General features: G+C 36.4%; 1 protein-coding gene across 2 annotated transcripts in view; it reads left to right on the top strand.

The window, feature by feature from the left end:
- The window catches only part of Tmprss15 (transmembrane protease, serine 15), a 138,090-nt gene extending 118,464 nt beyond the window's left edge, over nt 1-19,626 (top strand). For both annotated transcript variants that reach the window (NM_178855.4, NM_008941.3), the window contains 7 exons: nt 359-454; nt 4,318-4,367; nt 4,510-4,696; nt 10,439-10,620; nt 11,999-12,094; nt 15,182-15,324; nt 18,679-19,626. In NM_178855.4, the coding sequence (NP_849186.2) occupies nt 359-454; nt 4,318-4,367; nt 4,510-4,696; nt 10,439-10,620; nt 11,999-12,094; nt 15,182-15,324; nt 18,679-18,834 (910 nt within the window). In that variant the 3' untranslated portion in view covers nt 18,835-19,626. The remainder of the gene's footprint in view (nt 1-358; nt 455-4,317; nt 4,368-4,509; nt 4,697-10,438; nt 10,621-11,998; nt 12,095-15,181; nt 15,325-18,678) is intronic.
- The last annotated feature ends 1,097 nt before the right edge of the window (nt 19,627-20,723 follow it).

The following is a 20,723-nucleotide window of genomic DNA, read 5'->3' as shown; positions in this document are numbered from 1 at the left end:
ACAGCATTGAAAAGGGGAAAACAGAACAGAACAGAAATCAGATCCTCGAGAGAAATGTGTAGCGACCTTGTAATATAATGTACGATATTCAAACGTGTACTAAAGGCTTTCCCAAAAACTGACAATATTTAATGTCCTAAGTAATAATTTTGCTAACGGTCTATAATATTGTTTGATATTATATCTATTGAAAATGGATTCTTCCCTTATACAATAGATCCTGCCCAGTTTCTCTGCCCTCCACTTTTCCCAAGTATTAACATAATTTACTTCCAATTATGTCTCATCCAATAATGAAAATGTAGCATTAATGTTGGTAATTTTATCTCCTGTTCATATGTCGTTTATTCTACCTTAGGAGTGCAAACTCATCAATGCCAATATCATCTACCGGAGGTGGACCATTTGTGAGAGTAAACCAAGCCCCTAATGGAAGCTTGATACTAACTCCTAGGTGGGTGCCAGGATGTTTTATTTTTATTTGGTACATAGGAATATATATATATATATATATATATATATATATATATATATATATATATATATATATATATATAGAGAGAGAGAGAGAGAGAGAGAGAGAGAGAGAGAGAGAGCCATTAATGTGTCAGTGCCACCACACATTGACCACATACATTTGAAATTTTTTTTCAATTTCTTTTGCTTGTTGGTTGCTTGCTTGCTTGCTTGCTTGCTTGCTTTTTGTTTGTTTTGAGACAGGGTTTCTCTGTGTAGCCCTGGCTGTCCTGGAACTCACTCTGTAGACCAGGCTGGTCTCAAACTCAGAAATCCGCCTGCCTCTGCCTCCCAAGTGCTGGGATTAAAGGTATGTGCCACCACTGCCTGGCTTTTATTTGTGTAATGTCAACAAACATATGGGTTTGTTTTTTCCTGATAGGATTGTTTGATCTTCATTTGTATAAGACAGTCTAATTTACTGTTTTAAGCCATTGCTGTTATGACATACAGAGAGGAAGATGATATACCATAATACTGTTCTTAGTCTCATACTCTAAAGCTCTAAATATCATGAAAATAAATTGTAAGTTTTAGAATAAATAGGATAAATACGCCTCAGACAACCATCAAAAGACAAGGGGTTACGTGAGAATCAAGGGGTTATCTTTCTTAGCAAACAAATATGAATATAATTTAAAAATAATATAATTAGTCCTATATTGTATCTTTTTTTTGCTATTTTAAGCTAGATCTTCTCTTATACCCTTTTTTGTGAAGTATTAAAAATCAGCATCCTTCCTCTATTCAAAAATTCTGTCATAGTATATTATGTAATTTCTCCTATTTAGACATTAGTAGTGATTTTTGTTTGAGACTGAGGAAATTGGCCTCTGAATCTCATATTCCCACTACAGATAAACTCGGGATGAGAAATGACTGCAAAGAGACATCAGAATTGCACTCTTAACAGTTAGCATCCTGTTACCAGTACACTTTACTTAACAGACTTGACGTTAAAACAGCATCAGCTTATTCCACTGCTCAGGAAAGTCAGCACTCCCCAAAGCTCAAGCAATAAAACAAATTTGTAAGCTCTACATTTAGTATCTGCGAGAGAATCTTGGGGTTTAGCACTGTCTGTCAGTGTTGACAGATAGCGATCCCAGTGGGTTTGAGCCAATCCACCTGAAAGTTTTCACACAGGTTTCACAACTTCCTTTCTAATAAGGCGTTCTGAGAGCCCATGGTTCTCCGGTATGCTGAGAATTCTACCTATTCAGGTTTCCTAGATGTAAATATTAGTAAGAAAGAGAAAACAAAGTTTAAAGCCATTCAAATTAATTGAATGCCTCTTTCAGAGAAAAACCGTATTATTTCCTTTTTTTTCTTTTTTCTTAATTTATTTATTCACTTTACATCCCTGATTGCAGCACCCTCCCTCCTCTCCTCCCAGGCTCATCCTCCCCAGCCCCTCCCCAACTATCCCTCCTGAGATAGGAAGGCCTCACACACATCCGGGTACCAACCTGCCCAAGCAGATCAAACTGTTGCAGGACTAAGTGCACCCCTTCCACTGAGGCCCAACAAGGCAGTTCAGCTAGAGGAAGGGGATCCAGGTTCAGGCAATAGATTCAGAGACAGTGCCTGCTACAATTGTCAGGGGACCCACATGAAGACCCAGCTGAGCATCTGCTACAAAGTTGTAGGAGTCAGGTGACAGTTTCAACTAATATTAGTGCCACGATTATACTTATATTCATGGTAGTTGAAAAAAGAAAGACTTTATATAGATGTACCCTTTATGCTCATTTACACCAAAAAAGCCAGTTAGCTAAATGTCTTCAATCCTTTCTTTAATTGGCCCTATTATACTGAGCAGGCAAAATTGAGACATATTGATTTATTCAGTCCCTTAGTTAATTAATGTTATATAATTGTGGCATTTAGTGTAAGATGGAAAAATAGTGCTTTGGAGGGTATCCTTCTTCTAAAAGCTGTAACAAAAATAAGGAAGAAGTTATCGGAGAAAATGTGAAATTTCTTGTGAGATGGCAATGAGCTATTAACTGCTTATGTGCTTGATTAAAAATATTTAAGCACTGTTTGCCCTTTCTAAGGCCAGTAACACTGTCCCAGGAGCCATTCTGAATATGGATTTTTATTAATGAGCACTGTAGATTTGAAAAGCGCATTTGTGAGACTTGAAAGTATCCTACAATGCATCCTGTAGCCTACTTTTCTTTCAAACACACGTGAGCATCAAAAGGGAAATTAATTGAGATTTTCGAGGCATTTTATAGAGAGGTATATAGAAATACTGATCATTCACAAAGTACATTTTCTTATATTTCTATTGAAGTTGTCTTATATATTAAAAGAGAATGTTGATAATAGAATGTCGTACGTTCTTTTTAAATAAGCTTTACCATTCGTGTTCTAAAACTATGGAGTTGCTTTTAGTGAGCACATAGCTTTGTTTTGTGTTTTTTTTTTTTCTTTTATCCTTTTTCCAAAGTAAGAGTACTCAAGCAACATGCACACGTCATTTAAGTAAGTACATAAGTGTAGAGCATTTAATTCTATGTGTGGGCACACATATACAAATATTTAATGTGTGGGATATCCGCAGAGGCAGAATAGTGGCAGTGTTATGATTCCTGGTGTAACATTGCCCTCTGCTGGTCAAATTGTATAAAACCTCGTAAACAATTTTATTTTTTAATGTAAGTTTTCCTGGCTTTGGAAAAACCAAATTTCAAAACTATAGGCGATGTGATTTCAGTAGTTTACGCGTAGTCGTTATTTTATAGTCGCTACGCACATGTCTGCCTCTTTTACCAGCGTAAGCCCATTTGCTTTCCAGAATGAATTTCACAGCCTCATAGAAGGGCTTGTCACTGAACAGCCCTGAAGTAGATGAGACTGGAAGCGGGTCTTCATCAGTTCATCTTTTTCTTACAGTTTGTTTCTACTACGTCTGTCACCAAATGGCCAATCATAGTCTAAAAGTATTAAAGGGTAAATCCATACATTAGCAGTTCATTAGCTTCAGTTATTACCAATCTCGGGAGCACTAGGCAATCTCACTGAGTCCGGAGTGAACCATCTCTTGTTGTGGCAAGAACAAAGCATGCGTTACCTTTCCGCTGATCCTTCAGAAATTAATTTAATTCCCAAGATTACTTGCAGCGTTCAGTTCTTTTCTCCACGTAAGCCATGCTTTGCCCAAGAGTAGTACCAGACTACAGAAAGACTGTTTCTTTAAGTAAAAGTTTTCTACTTAGTAAGGAGAGAAAGAAAAGTCATATGCTAATATTGCTTAAAAATTACAGCCTGGCATTAGCATGTGTTATCTATTCACCAAAAAGAAAAAAAAAGTAGAGAAGAAAAATAATCAATTTGCGTTACTATCCATCACCTAAGCCCAAAATTCAGGATTTACAACCGTGATGTGTCACAAGTACTTGATTGAAAGAGACCATGTTGAACACAGGGTTTAGCACTGTAAGTGGTTTTAGATATAGACTAGAGTAATTGAAACATATTCCCTAGGAATGAGAAAGTAGTGAAATCCATGTTTGCTGAAATCAAAATAATTCGTGATAAAAGTAATCAAAAGCAAACATTTCTCACAGTCTTCAGGAAACCACAAGACATTGTATTTATTCTATTACAACCATATTGATACTGGATAATTTTCCTAAAATAATTTGAAATTCCATGGAAGAATACAAGCACAGCCCTATTTTGAACACCGTGGGGCATTTTCTTCTGTGGATTTCAACTCTTCTGAATTTCATATCTGGTATATAGATTTAAATGTCTACTTAACTAATAAAAGCTTCTTTTCTCTTATAGTCTACAATGCTCCCAAGATTCCTTGATTCTATTGCAATGCAACCATAAATGTAAGTATTTGTCACCTTTTACTCCTTCAATTCAAAATTCCAACATATGTCACTTGAAACTATTTTGTTATCACTTCGATTTTCATGACCAAATAAATTATCTAAAAAATAAGGTATATCCTTTCTTCAATTCTTTTAATAGCATGTGGAGAAAAAAAGGTGACTCAGAAAGTCAGCCCAAAGATCGTTGGTGGAAGTGACGCCCAGGCAGGGGCCTGGCCCTGGGTTGTGGCTTTGTATCACAGAGACAGGTCTACAGACCGTCTGCTCTGCGGTGCATCTCTTGTCAGCAGTGACTGGCTGGTGTCAGCTGCACACTGTGTGTATAGGTAAGTTTGAACATGACTTCCAACTAAATGTCAGTCAGTCATGACTGAAGAACCATTGACTTGGGACAGTGGCTCGTGTTCTCTTTCTCCTGCTAATAAAGATATCGTATGTATATCTACGCAAGCAGCCACAGCACAGTGCATGTTTTAAAGGCTATTAAGTAAATCTGACAAATTTAAGGAAACATAAGAAAAACTTTCAAGAGTTGGGGAAAAGGGGATGAGTCCTACGAAAAGAAAAAGCCCTTGACATGATCTATGAGTTTTTATTGGGCCATAGCACAAACACAACAAAGATTGAGGTAATTGTTATGCAATGTTATTGGTTCGATGGCTTATCAGAGACTAAGTCAACTCTCAGCCCATATGCTCTGAGTTCCCCTACCCAACCAGGGGAGTGATCAAGTACTGGCATGGACTACTCCCCCCATAATGCATGTTTTAAGACCCCGTCTGTCCAGGGGTCTCCTCTTTTGTTAGTTATGACTGTCTGCTAAGTGTTAGTTACCTGGCTGGTTACCTCTCAGGAGTGAAAAGTGCAGCTAATTATTCTAACTTCTCTTTGTACTCCCAGCTACCAAAGGTATATATAATTTTTATTAGTCGAAGCTGGTTACCACCTTGTCTACAAGATAGTCTGTGATCTCTTTCCTGAAAAAAGGCGAAGGCTTCCTTAGAGATTGCGTTTCAGTGGCCTGCATTATAAACAAGAATTTTTTTTTAAAGGCACTCAGATATGTTTCCTCGGAAATTGGGATGGTGTTCTCAGGAAATTTAGCTAGCTGGCATGGTGACACTGACCTTAATTTTCAGATCCTGCCTGTTCTCAGGACCTCTTGGCTACCTCATATGAAACTGCAAGTTCTTTGCTTCTTATCCCTAATGTCTCTGCCCTCACTACTTGGCTCTAACATTTCCTTTTAACTCTAACATCCTTTCCTACTTGATTGAGCAATTTATAGTCACCACCATGGGTCCTGGACTATTTTCTCTTAAAACCTACAGAAAATGATTTCCTATCTCAGCAAGGGGTCCTTTAGCAAACAAGTTCATCTCATCTGACACAAAAGAGCATCTCATTTTGTATTGCCCCAAGCCCTACCAGGAAATATTATTTCAGTTTATGACATAAACTCTCCAATAATTTTCCATAAAATTATGTATAAATTCTTATTAAAATATATTAATCATTCATTATTTCAGCTATTATATCTCCCAATACAGAAAAAATTGACATTTTTATCTATTCAGAAGGTAAACATTTCAAAGTGTAGAATTCATGTTTTTTGCATAATTTTTGTTATTATCCAGTTAGGTCAATATTTGCTTTTAGCAAATCATCACTGTGATAATCACGTTCACAAACAACCCTCAAGTTATAGACACACTGTGCTTTAAAAGTTTTTGTGTTAAGTACCTTGTAACAACTTAATGCACAGGTTTTCATCTCTGTTAATACCACATATAGCCAAAATTTAGAACTAATTTCCACATACAGCTTTGCTTTGCAACAAGGAAGAACAAAACTCAAGCCTAGTTCTAGGATTTATTTCCCCTCTTTAATAGTAATCATTCTGAATGCAGTTTCATGGAGGAAAGGGGAGTAAGTGGGAAAGATGAGGAGGAAAGGAGAAGATAAATGTGAGGGGTCCAAGAAACAGTTCATCTACTTCAACACAAGGAATGTCAAGTCTTTAGTTACCTACTGACAATTCTCAATGACATCATAAAAGAAAGATTCCTCCTAAGATGTACAGGAACCTGGTATAGAATTGACAACTTGCATCTAAGAGCCAAGTCATTGTCTCCCATAATTATATCTAGGACAATTAGGGTAAATCTCCCTACAACAGCAGGAGACTCTGAGAAAGAACGGTTGATCCAGACTTGGAGGAGCCAGATTTATATAATCAGGAAAGAAAAACTAAGCTCTCCTTCCAATAAGGACAATGAGAGTTTCTGGGTGTATGCAAACAAATTGTCAGACACTTTTGGGGAAGGGAGGGAGATACGCAGAAATGGTGAACATGATTGATTCCACCAAAATTTCTAACAAAAACACTCACAGAACTCTTGGACAAATGGCAGATGACATCCAAGCGCCATCAGTCTCTGTAGCTCTCTGATGTCATACATTGGTGGAAAATCGAAGTAACTAAATAATGACATCACATTTAGTAAAAGTGACACTTCCCTCGATCCTGCTGTTCTCTGACAATGATATTTCTCAACACACCTTAATAAACTACTCCACCAGGCATTTGTTTCTCATTTGTGCTAAGTATTCTCACTCTTCTCCTAGACTCATTCTTTTGAGCAAGTTACAAGGGGTATGATCTCTGTCACATTATATCTATAGCATAATCTATCCGTATTATAAACAAAAGTTTAGCTAAAGATTTGGTCTTTTCTGTTGCACATTGGTAGGTATTAGCATATTGCTTAATTAGCCTCAGGTTCCGTGAGTTATTGTTTAATATCCTCCTAAAACAAATGATTTTCACATGTCACATAGGCCTAGAGCATTACTAATGACATCGTTCAATTATCTGTTCCATTGATGTGCTTTTTGTAGGTCAGTGATAGCAACATAGTATCTATTTAAACCACAAATACCTGAATGGGTAGGAAGGCAGTTCCATTTATGAGCACATGTTCAACCAGAACACAAAATGTGTTCATCTACTCTCAGTTTGAGCACACATGAGTAAAGATGGGATACACGAGAATTATAAAAAATCAGAACTGTCCTGAAATATTTGCATTTTACTATCATCGGTCATTTAATAGAAATTATTTCTCTTACTAATTTTCTTGTATACTTCTTGATATCACTGGCAAAGCAAGAAAGTTTTACAAATTATTTTAGTGATTTATTCTAAAAAATTTTAACAGAATAAAATGATACTACCAATTTTTATTTTATTCGCTAATTTTGTCAGTAAAAAAATAATTTCTTCTTTTTTCTAATAAAAAATGTATTTACTTAGAAGCATTCAGAATGTCAACAAAACAGCCGCAATTTTATTTGCAATTACAGAGTAGTATTCAATTAAAAGAACAATAATTATCTTCATATAAGCTGCATCAGAGACAACTGAAGATGAGAAAGAAAAATAAAACCAAAAGCAAAAAAATAAAAACCAAACTTTTGTTCCCATATATAATTAATTTGTGCTATGCGCCAACAAAAACCTGCTTTAAATTTCCATGCCAATTTACAACACCCCCCTCCCAATACTGTACCGGGCAAAGTTAGTGGCTGTTGAAAATACCACCAGGACAGGGCTATCTAAGGATACATTCGGCAATGTATCAACTATACAAGAAAAGACACTGTACAGTTTTAAAACAAATCTTACACAGCCTTACGTTTCGAAATTTTTTCTTTAAAAGAAAAAGAGTTGTGTACAGGGGGGTTAAATGCTTTATAGAGAAAAAAAAAAAAGCCTGCTCCAGAACCAATATGTTCATCATCTTATTCTGCATCTTCATCTTCTTCTTCATCTTCCTCAATCTCTTCATCAGCATCCTCATCTTCCTCTTCCTTCTTTTTCGTGCTCTTTTCAGCCTTGACCACCACCTTTTTCGCTGCATCGGGTTTTCCTTTAGCTCTGTAGGCAGCAATATCCTCTCGTACTTCTCCTTCATCTTGGCAGCCTTCTTCTCATAGGGCTGCTGGTTCCCCGCTGCAGTGTTGTTCCACATCTCTCCTAGTTTCTTTGCAACATCACCAATGGATAAGCCAGCATGCTCATCTTGGATCTGGGGGCGGTTCTCAGAACAGAATAAGAAAGCGGAAGGAGCCCTCTTGGGTGCACTTGAACTTCTTTTTGTTCTCCCCTCTACAAACCCCTATCCCATCCCCCGACCCTGCTTGATCAAGATACTCATTGAATTAACACTGCACAAAATTGTTACATTTGTATGACCTTAACGGGCACTTTTACCCAGCACGTGGACTGGTCAGCCCCTCTTTCCCTTTCATCTGTTCAAAACTATCTACTTAACACTTTCCTAACACATCCTTTCATTGCTTGTTTTTATAACAGACATTTTGCAGTTATTAGACTTCTCTGAAGCTGTATTTCCCACACATTTCTGTCTCAGATCAACAAGTTGTCTCTATGCTGGGAACATCTACCCCCTTGAATTCATGGATTAAATCTTATTCTTCCTTAGTCTGGGGAAACATGTGAGCTTTAGATGTAACTCTAGGGCTAGGGGTCACTCAGTCTTTGCAAGTATTTCTTTGCTCTCTACTTTTTACATTTTCATACAGAAAAGGGATATTTGCTGAGAACTCATCCTGCCCTAATTTTGCAAATATTTGGCCTTGACACTGCTATAAGGACCAAGAAAACTCCTGTTTCAGTATTACTCACTGTAAATATTAAAGGATGAAAACATCTTAATAAATGTTTCAGAGAATGATGTGTGCACTGAAGACGCATCTCACCAGCACAGACAGAATGATGGGAGCACTAGATCAGCAGGAGAGATATTCACTGATTTATTTGAAGGAACAGCTAAAGAAGTAATAGACAGATAATATGATTATATATCTGCCTAGGGACAAAGACACTCTGGTGTATTGTAGGCCTACTTCAGGAACCTCAAGAATCCTTGGTATATTTGGCCTGCCTCTTAAACAAACAGGAATAACACTGGATATTGAAGTACGGTCTTTGAAAGGAGATAAATGAGAATAAATAGGGAGTAAAAAGAAATAAAATGCCATACCTATACACTATTTCTGAGCTATCTTTTTATTGAAAATAGACTCTTCTCTCATACAATGCAACACAACCACATCTTCCCTCCCTCCACTTCTCCCGCTCCCCCACCTACCCTCTCCTCCAGATCCACTTCCCCTCTGGTTTTTTCTTCAGAAAAGAACAGGCCTCCAAAAGAGGACAGTCAAATAGGACAAGACAAGATAGAATAGGAAAAGCCCTCATATCCGGTCTGGACAAGACAACTAAAGGGAGGATGAGCTCCAAGAGCAGGCAAAAGAATCAGAGATGCATCTCCTCCCACTGGTAGGAGTCTCACAAGAACACCAAGCTAACAGCCCTTACATATACTCAAAGGCCCTAGTGCAGACTCATGCAGGCCCCATACTTGCCAACTTAGTATCTGCAGGCCCATATGAACCCTGCTTAGGTGATTAGTATCTCCTGGTGTCTGCCATCCCTCTGACTTCTACAGTCTTTCTTTTCCTTCTTCCATTGGGGAGTCACTGAACTCCTGGAGGAGGGACTTGACCTTGAGGGAGACCTCCAATTTAGAGTTTCTTTCTGAATTGTGTCTGGGTGTGGGTCTCTATTGATACTGGTCAATTGACATGTGGATCTAAACTCTAGAGAAGCAATACTTGAATGATAATAACATGCTATTGATATTTGAACTCATAGCATTACTGGATACGCTCATAGCTGGAGTCAAAGTCTAGTTTAAAAACGGACTAATGCAGAATCTTGAAATATTCCAATTCTTAGTGCTTGATATGAAAGAGAGATGGATGGGGATAAAGTAAGAGGAGTTAAGCAAAAGGAAATCAGTAAAATAAATAAATAAATAAATAAAGCTTACTTTGACAAAAGCATTCCGTAGAGGAATCAGGGATGCTACAGAATGGAAATCCTGTAGAGTTCTAACTTTTTTGTGTTAGGTATCTTCTGGAAAGTTCTGTTATGGAAGGAAAGTGTCTTGAAACTATTTTCTTATTACAATCTTCAGAAGAAATCTAGATCCAACCAGATGGACAGCAGTCCTGGGCCTGCATATGCAATCAAATCTGACTTCTCCTCAAGTAGTAAGACGGGTGGTTGATCAAATTGTCATAAACCCTCATTATGACAGACGCAGAAAGGTCAACGACATCGCTATGATGCACCTTGAGTTTAAAGTAAATTACACAGGTAAGAGGACTCCGTCTTGTCAGCTCATCTGTTGACAGCAAGCCAAAATGAGACTTGAAATGTCATCCAGAGCAGTACAGGGCGAAGTCATAAAAACTGGCAATTCTCTGCAGGCATTTTTATAACCTAAATGCACTGGATGTATAAAGGGAAATGTATGAAATCTCTCTCATCATAGTGTTTAAATCCAGCTTTAGGGAACTCTTACAGTTCTCTAATGGAGAAACATCTGGAACTGTGCCTGCTGCATCTGTTTGCCCTGCTATAGGAACATGGGTCCATCTACCACAATGCACTAAACAAGACACAGGAGAAAAGAGAACAGGTCAATGGGCTATGTTAACCACAAGCAGACGTGGAAGCTTTAGCACCCTCTGTCAAATTATTTTCATTTTTGCAGAACCTTATAAAACAATTATCGTGATTACACTCATGTTTCATATGCGAGAACCAAATTTATGAAGTTGGTGTACATGTGGATTATGGCAAAGCAGACCATTACAGTCCTTAGTAGCACCACACTTTGGGGGTCATCTTCTTTTCTGTATTTTTCTCGTATCGGTGAGCATCAGATGCTCACTGAAAAATCTAATTACTTGTAAGTGGATGCTGAAAGAACAAACGTGATTCTCCAGTAAGATTCAAGTAGAACAACTGTTGGGGAGGCAGGTTTAATATGGTTATATGTGTCAAAAATATTTTAAAACACCATACAATATGTTTTTCTTAACTAACTTTGAGAGAACATTAAAAGGCACATGTGGAGACAAGCAGGCAGGGGCACTTTCCTGTAGGCTTGATGATCTGAGTTCATTCCTGAATCCCTCAAGATGACAGGATAGAACCAGCTCTATAGGGTTGTCCCTGCCCTCCACATGTAAATGAGTAAAATTTTACATGCACAGACACATACACCTATAAATATATACATATCTATGCATGCATATATATAAACACACACATATAAAGAAAATAAATAAAAATTTAAAAGAGCATTTCAAACATTTTACAAACTTGGAACTGTTCTCAAATGAGTAGCACAAATATTTAAAAATCAAATACAAACGATGAATCCTGAAGTAAGGCATTTGGGACAGGAAAAAAAAAGGAGTAATTAGAGAATAAACTAGAGGAATCCAAAGAGACCACCAATACGATAAAATCAAACATAAGAAAGCACTGATCCTGAATGCCTTTGTCTTTTATTATCTGAAGGAGTTCCAGCATAATGAAATCAAATACAACTATTTTGGTTTGAATGTTTGGAAATATTTGTTTGTTTGTTTTTTAATTTGTTAGTGGCATTATGTCTCTTTGAGTATGTTTGTTTGTCGTTACTGTTCTTCTTTTGTTTATTTTGTTTTGCTTGAGTTTTCAGATTATATACAGCCTATTTGTTTACCAGAAGAGAATCAAATATTTATTCCAGGAAGAACTTGTTCGATTGCTGGCTGGGGATATGATAAAATAAATGGTAAGTTATCACATTTGAAAGTGGGAAAATGTTTACTAGAAAAATATGGGCTACTGAATTTTACTGTGTATATTATAATATTTTTAACATATCTCTTAGTCTATTATATTTGCAGAATCTGCAAAAACAATTGTCAGGACTATATTCATGTTTATGTGTGTTTAATAACACCAAATATTTTCAGATTCCTTTCAGGACTACATCTTGAACAGAGTTTTAAATGTTCAATAAGGCGAAGCAAGAAGGAAAGACATTTTTGTCCAGAGCAATCATCTGAGTCTATAGTTACAAAACATTATAGTCATGATAGCTAATTGCTTCAGATGTATTTATAATAGAATCAACAAATATATGTGAGAAGCCTAGTCTCAGAATCAAAGCACTCACTTTGAAAATATCCTTTGGAGAAAATGTATATAATGGCTCAGTTGCTTTCCAGCCTTTGGTCTTATGAGACATGTTGACATGAAACCTTAACACAATGTCATATATTGCCATGCATAAATGCATTGTTTCCATTCTGTTCCTTACTTCACTTTTAAAATGCAACGAGACAAAAGAGTTGGGTCAAGCTGACCAAGAAACTGCATGCATGTATGAATAAAGAATAAACACAAAATAATCTTTAAAAAAATAAAAGAGCCAACTTGCTTGTTAAAAAAAGCATCAAGTTTAGGGGCCAGTCCTCACCAGCTTGCTAGCTCAATATAATTCTCTATGGCAGTCACATTACCTAGCTGACAGTATCTCATGGCTGCGGTCCACAAAGTATATTCAAGGCAAAGACTATATGTATTATTTTATTTCCTCTGCTTGAAAAATGTAGTGGCTTATTACCTTTGAAACTTAAATAGTAAAATGATTGTGAGATGGATGTTTTATTTTCCAAACTTCAAAAAAACAATTTTTAGCCACAATATAGACAAATTAAAAACAAATTATCTGCTAACAAGATTTAAGACTCTTTATTCCATGCAATTTTTATTTATTTATTTTATTTATTTATTTTTTTGGAGCTGAGCAATCGTGGCTTATTTATTGTGCCTAAAATATATGTTTAATTGAATTAAAATGTCTCTAAAGGCCCTGTGGAGCCAGAAGAGGCAAACAACATCAAAATCAGACCATGTTTCAATCCTTTTTACATGTTTTCATAAATTTTATTAATTTTTGCCTTATGATTTATGCCTACTCAATTTCATAGAACCCCATTTTCTGATCCTAGGAGTATATTTTATTAATTAATTATTGACGGTATTTGGGAGCACATTCTTCATTAGGAAGAGATGAGAAAACTGTTTAATTTGGGCAACCAGTACTTTAAAATAATCAATTTTGGCCATATATTTTATAATATTATTTTATATTTATATCTGTGTATCTTTTCAATCATCCACATAGACACCAATATAAAGAAATAAATATGTGCTGCAGAGATGTGTCAGCAAACAGTTGAGTGTACACTGTTCTTTCAGAGGACCCGAGTTCACACCAATGTAGTTAGTTCACAACTAACTGCTTTTAACTCTATTTTAAAGGTTTCAGACACCCTCTTCTGGCATCCTGTACTCTTTTGCACCTCAGCACACACATACACATAACTTAAAAGTAATAAAAACAAAAAATGTTTTAAAAGAATGAAATATTAAATATACAGACATTGTTCATAGTTTCCTTTACAAAAGAGCTCTGTTACTTATTCAAACAAAATTTATATTCAGGAGCAAGTACAAAGAGAGGTTTCTGTTTTTATTGTATTTTTGTCTTCTGGCCACACATCCTTATTGTTCACAGGGCAAATGACAGAGAGGTACTGAACCTTCCTCTTGGTTACAGTCTCCTGTGTTTGCTTTCTTAACTTGAAATCTGCCAGATTTTTGGAGCCAGTGATGGGCTGTGTGTTGCTTGCTTGGCTGGTACCATGAAGGCAAGAGATAGTTGTACATTCCCTTCCCATCTCTGTTTACATCATAGTGCCTATACTTTGAAATCATCCACTGTAGAACAGGTTGAGATAAGAAGAAAAGAGGGCATATTTGAGACATTTTCCCCGAGATAACATATATAACATTTACAAACAAATACTGAGAGGGGTGTGTGTGTGTGAGTGTGCGTGTGTGTGCATGTGTGTGTGTGTGCGTGTGTGCATGTGTGTGTGTGTGTGTGTGTGCGTGTGTGTGTGTGTGTGTGTGTGTGTATGTTTAATTGCACTTAAATCACACACATAACCAGACACACACCTTGTTTGTTTTTTTTAATATAGTAATGTTCTTAACATATAAGTGAAACTCATCACAAAATGGGATTGTATATAGTTTTACAATACTGCCTGACAGATATAATAAGTTACACTTAAGTTTCTATCCCTTTTGTGACATCAAAGAGAATTGCTAATCATGAATAAATGCTTATGTTCCTTTTCTGAAGGTACTAACACCTGCTTGCTTCACAAGCTTCTTGGGAACAGTAGTTTAGTAAGGAGAGGTTCATCCTTGCAGTGAGTGATTTGTGATAAAACAAATGCAAACACACAATGCTGAAATATGCTTCCTTTCTCTTCACCTGCCTGGGATGGCAAGCATATTGCCCCAAGAGTAGAGCACAGTTCAGCTGGCTTTGTCCCCTGTTCAGCGTGCACCTGCTCTCGCACACACAGAACCACAAAGGAGCTGAATGCCTTTATACAGGAGGGAGCACCTCCTCAGGTGCTGGATGAAAAGCTCTTCTGGATATCCAAATCTGTGCTGATTTCCATGAATGAACACTTTGTGCTGGCAGACTTCCTTTCTACCAGCAACACTGTAACTCTTTAAAAAATACTGAGAATGCCTAAAAGACCACCCTAGTCCAATCCACAATTCTTACTACCCCTTAGGAAAGGAAGAAAGAAATGCTCTCCATTTGCCAAAGTGCACAGATGGGTTTATTATGTACTTGAAAGTGCAAGGTTGGTAGTTAGTTCCATTATACATCCACATAGTACTTGATAATGAGAGCAAAATGCTGGGATAAATCAGATGGATGGCGTTTCATTCGAGGATGCCTGTTAATCATTACTGACTGGCTGTCTGCATTTCCCATTTCAAGCAGGTTCTACTGTTGATGTGCTGAAAGAAGCTGATGTTCCTCTTATATCCAATGAAAAGTGCCAGCAACAGCTGCCAGAATACAACATCACTGAAAGTATGATATGTGCAGGATATGAAGAAGGAGGAATAGATTCTTGTCAGGTAAATATAGGCCAGTAGTCATCTTATACATTGAGATAGCATTGTCTTTGTTTAGACATAATTTGGGAATCATGAAATCACTAAGGATCCTCAATTCCCCTTTCACGTTGAGAATGAGTGACTTTAGGCGAGCCACTTGTCACTTATGGAGAAGGTCAAGAAGGATAACACATGCAAAGCAATCAGCAAACATTAAAAGCAAACCCATTAGGATATTTTATTAGGAGACTTACTAAATACATTATCTGGCATATCTTAAGTACTTGAAAATTAATGAAATATTAATGTATCCACATCTACTGCATTAAATTAAACTAAAACTTATTACAGAACAAATGAATAATTAACAGATGTGAAAGTAGCCATTTATACCATGAGAAAATGGTTATGCTACATTAAAGTGTAGCAACTTGTTTTATATAATATATATATATACATATATCATAATTTGACAATACTTTTTAACAGATAAGAATATAAATTTGTAGACATACTCCCTAATTAAATCAATGTCTTAAGTCATGTTAAAATTTCAGATTGCTTTTACACTTATTCTGCTTTGATGAACACTCTAATTCTATACAAGTCAAGTGGCTTTATACTTGTTCAAAATTTACCTCTAGATCTTTATAGTTTCCTTATAAAATAAATAAATGTGCTAAGGATAAGATACGTTATCACTTAACATGTGATTTATAGAATTATTTGTAAGAGGGAAATCAGCTCTGCAGCTTCAATTACAGTTAATGGGGTTTGCATAGCAGACACCTCACAAATGAGGTGGAAAAGATGATGGCTAAAACTATTGATCTTAGTGTTACATTACGTGAGTAACTCATTCCAGACCTGTGAAATCTTGTTTGGCTCTGCTTTCAACAGGATCTAAGCATATTATTCATTAGCAAGAAAAAAAATTCTAATGCATAGAAATATTTCATGCAACAGAATGATGTTATAGTTGGGTAGTCATCACTAGATTATAACAGTTTCCTTGGATCAACTTTACTATTAACTGATCAAATAATAACACATTATTTAAAATGTTTAATAAATCACTGTTTGAATATGTTCATTGATTCTTTTTTTTTTAGCCTTTAAAATCTGTTCAATCAGGCACACCAAATTCCTTTGCATATTTGAGGTAGTCTTCTGAGTTTAGAACCAATAAGAAAGAGTATAAAATAATTTCTCATCGATAAGAAAAGTAAATGGTATCTCATTATTCACTCGGAAACTGCATTCTTTATCAGCACCATCAAAAACATAGCCCACAGTCCATCAAATGGATCTCTTTCCATGGAATTTGTTTCAACTGCAAATTTTACAATCCAGCATATAACAACTAATCAGAGTATTAAATTGAGGCCCAATGATGAATGTTTTTTTGTGTCCTATGGGTGAAATATATATATATATATATATATATATATATATATATATATATGTAAAGTTTGGAAACCATTTTTCTAGAAAAAAAAATAGCCAATACTCCTCACATTCAAATAAGTTAGTGATAAATTAAAGTCCTTAATCCTAACATCAATACCTTATATTTACCTAATAAAATGTCAATTATTTTTATAAAATAGGGAGAATCAGGTGACTCCTTTTAAAAACCTCTGACTAAACCTTGGTTTAGTCTTAATGACTTCGAAAAACTATGCAACATATGGTGGACATGACTTCCCCATAAATTTTTCAAATATACATACAGATCAAGGCCTCAGCATAAAAAAAATGGAAATCACAAGCCATTCCTTCAGACAGTTTTGGTACAGGTGTTTCACCTTGAATATAGGTAACCTGTAGTTTCTGATGCTACTTGAAATCCTCTGCACCCAACTGTGGAGCTGAAGGGCTGTGACAAGTCACCTTTTCTCCTTGAATAGAGCACCAAAGATGATGAAACTATCAGACAAGGAATCTCTCAAGATAGTTCCTAGCATTTGGTTTAATTTTAAATACTCTATTGAGGCAATCATTTTGGTCAAAGTGTGTAAGGTTACAAACTATTTTGCTATATAAAAACAAATAACTTTCTGGGAGCCTGGGGGATCTCTATGAGTTCAATGCTAGCCAAGTGTAGCCAGTTCCAGATCAGAAATGCTACATATTGAGACCTTCCCTCAAAAATAAATAAATAAACAAATAAATAAGTAGCCAGAATTCAGTGCATAGTTAATATGAGAGAAATTTTCATAATTAAATAATACTACTACATGTCCATATCATTTCTATTTGCATTAGAAAGGAAACATTGCACACAAATAAGATCTATATGATTAACTGTGCTAAGACCCACTCTCATGTGCATTATGAGCAAAAGACATCCTCCTACAAATGAAATCTCAAGTGAAAGCACATGTTCTGGTTGCCAGAAGACATGAGATTTGCTTATTTCTGTTGAGATTAAATTTTTTCAAATCTAAAAATCATGGTGTTCACTACTGTGTGGTTCTGAATTTGGCTTCCTCATTCAGGGTGAACACTGGAAAGGAAAGAAGGAAGTGGAAATCCGGAAAGGGTGGGTCAGTGGTGCTGGGAAGAGAAGGAATTCTCCAAAAAATTTAATGTCATAGCTCTCTTAGAAGATATTCAGTGAAACAGCGTGTGTCCATACTCTTTATTCAGGGTGAACAAGGGCTATATACATAAACCCTGGAGAGTGGGATGAGGTTTCAGAGTGAATATAAATCACTGAGGCAGAGATTACCATACGGGGAATGCCCCCATTTGCATGGAGAGGCATTCCTGGAATTTAAGGTGCTGGTTGAGTGGGTTCTAATCCTAATCCGGAGAGAGAAAGTTACACCTGTAATTTTGCCAAGGACTGTGTGACATTCCTCAGGTAGAAGATGTTGGCAGCAGGCCCTCCAAATCAGTCAGAGAAAGGAAAGCCCTGCTAAGAGGAGGAAGTCCTCCATTTTGCACCATTTTGCTCAGGAAAGCTGTAGGGACATGATAGACTACAACCTTAGACGCAGTAGCGTGGTCGAACAGAATATTTTGCCTTTCTTCGAAGGCTTTTTCTGATCTTTCACATATTAATTAATTAAGTGATTTGTTTAGGTTGACATGACTTTTTATGGTACTATTTTAGGGATTATGCTGAGATACAATAATGAAAGTGAGAAAATAATTGCTCAGAGGTGTAGCATCAGAATTAATTTCTTGCTGTTACCATTTGCGCCATCTCATGGGAAAGTATTCTCATGACAGTGAGAACACAGATGCATGACTGTCAATCAATCATATTTCTGTACATTAGTTTTGGATTGGTGAGCTTAGCATGTTGTACTTACTGATGCTGACTGGCCACTTACCCACACTTTTCTTTTGTGGTTCTCATTTCAGGGTGATTCTGGAGGGCCATTAATGTGCCAAGAAAACAACAGATGGTTTCTTGTTGGTGTGACATCATTTGGAGTCCAGTGTGCACTGCCTAATCACCCTGGGGTATATGTCCGAGTCTCACAGTTTATAGAATGGATCCATAGCTTTCTACATTAGGCATTTTCCTGACCCAAACATAAGTGATGGACAATTATTTTTCCCTCGTTTTTACTCAAACTAGTATGGCAACTGAGAGTTTCATGAGAAGAAAAAAATATATATTTTTAGCTAAATCATTTAATTGCTGGAATGGGGTAGGGAGACAAAACAATAAATTAAAATTAATCTTCGCAACATAAAGTAACCATAAAATGTGTTTCTGTTTCACAGCAAACAATTATTCTTCTATAGACATTATTTGTCTTGAATCAATTGTTATCATTTTCTGTTGTGTGAAGGGATATTATTTTATGACATTTTCCACACACATAAGTAAAAATGGGTGCAGAAGTGAAATGAAGTAGTTTTTTCTGGAGTGTATCATTTCTTTTGAAATCAGCTGTTGTAACTCATCTAATTTCAATTTACTGTTACCAGCAGAGTCGCTGTTGTTTTGTTCTCCATTCACATGAATTTCTATTTAAATATAACATTTTCCTGTTCATAAAAGTACATTTATTATGAGCCCATGTCCCAGACACATTTACATCATAACTATGCCTTTCTTCTAGTTAAATAAAACATGCAAAGGTCTCTCTCCTGACCTAGCATCAACAGAAAAGTAAACTTCTTTACACCCTCAAATAATCTTTACATTGACGTCAAGCCATCTTTTTTTTTAACCTAAAAAAAACAGTTTAAAATTGTACAGTTTAGAGACTATCCTGAACATGTGAAAAATTTGTTCAGACACAGCTGAATTCCCCACTAAAGGCAAAAAATGTGTAATAAATTAATTTGCTCCACTTCTTTAATCTCTTGGATTATTTCCAGAGAAAATGCAAATGTCAGTTCAGTTTATCACACAGAATCTGCTGAAATCCATGCTAACTTGACACAAATACATACACACACACACACACACACACACACACACACACACACACTAACACTGACACAGACATATTTCATCAACATAAACACATTCATTGTTTTCATTTTTCTTTCATGAATTAATCCAATGCAAGAATGAATAGGGTTCAAATGAGTTGTATTTAAAAATTTTTTTTAAAAAAGCAACTGCTAATATTTGCTTTGGGGAAGGGAGAAAGCTTGAGCTATGCTTTAGATGGGATAATTACAATTCGATGCGTTTAAGAGACACTAGAGACAACTCTACAGGTGACAGTGACCCTGAAAATGGAGGACAGAGGTTTCGAGACAATCATGTTCTAACTGAAGACAGTCAGAGCATGGAAAACATTTCAATAAAAGAAGATTCGCCCAGATGATAGGGGACTGCATGTTCCCACAAGCACTGACACTAATAATCAAAGGTCTCTGCACACTCTTCTCAGGAAAACCTTGCCAATAACCTCAACCTAGAAGGGAAAATAAGAAGAAGAAGCGAGTGTGTGGTTTGTTTGTGAATACTTGAATGGATCATTTCCCAACATATATTAACACTATGTTCTGAAAAATACAGAGCAGTTACATCATGTACCGGTTTTGCAAGGGCCAGCTAAAACTTTACAAACCCTTTTCAAAGATGGTATCATCACCATCTTTTAAGAGGACAGAGAATTGTTTTCCCACCCTTGTCACAGATGGAGTTTGCCATTAACACTGGATGCTTTCCTGACCTTGATAATAAAAGAAACACCAGCCTTCCCCTTTCAGTTTGTGCTTCCATCCTTCAGCTGTTAGAGTTCTGGATAGCTAAATGGAGAAACGAGTGGAGTTGGCATACAGGCAAAACATAGATCCAAACAGCTGGCCTCCCATTTGACCCAAAAGGATGGAGCTAAGTGGGGGCAGCTGAGCTTAGAATGCAGTTGTCCATTCAGTCTCAAGGCAGCAGGAAAAGATCTGAGAGCCCATTTTTGCCTCTTGTTTGGAAAAACCAA

The sequence above is a fragment of the Mus musculus genome, chromosome 16 (assembly GCF_000001635.26).
Source record: "Mus musculus strain C57BL/6J chromosome 16, GRCm38.p6 C57BL/6J".
Lineage (NCBI taxonomy): Eukaryota > Metazoa > Chordata > Mammalia > Rodentia > Muridae > Mus > Mus musculus.
Note: the sequence above shows the minus strand (reverse complement) of the source record. Positions and strands in the feature narration are given on the sequence as shown.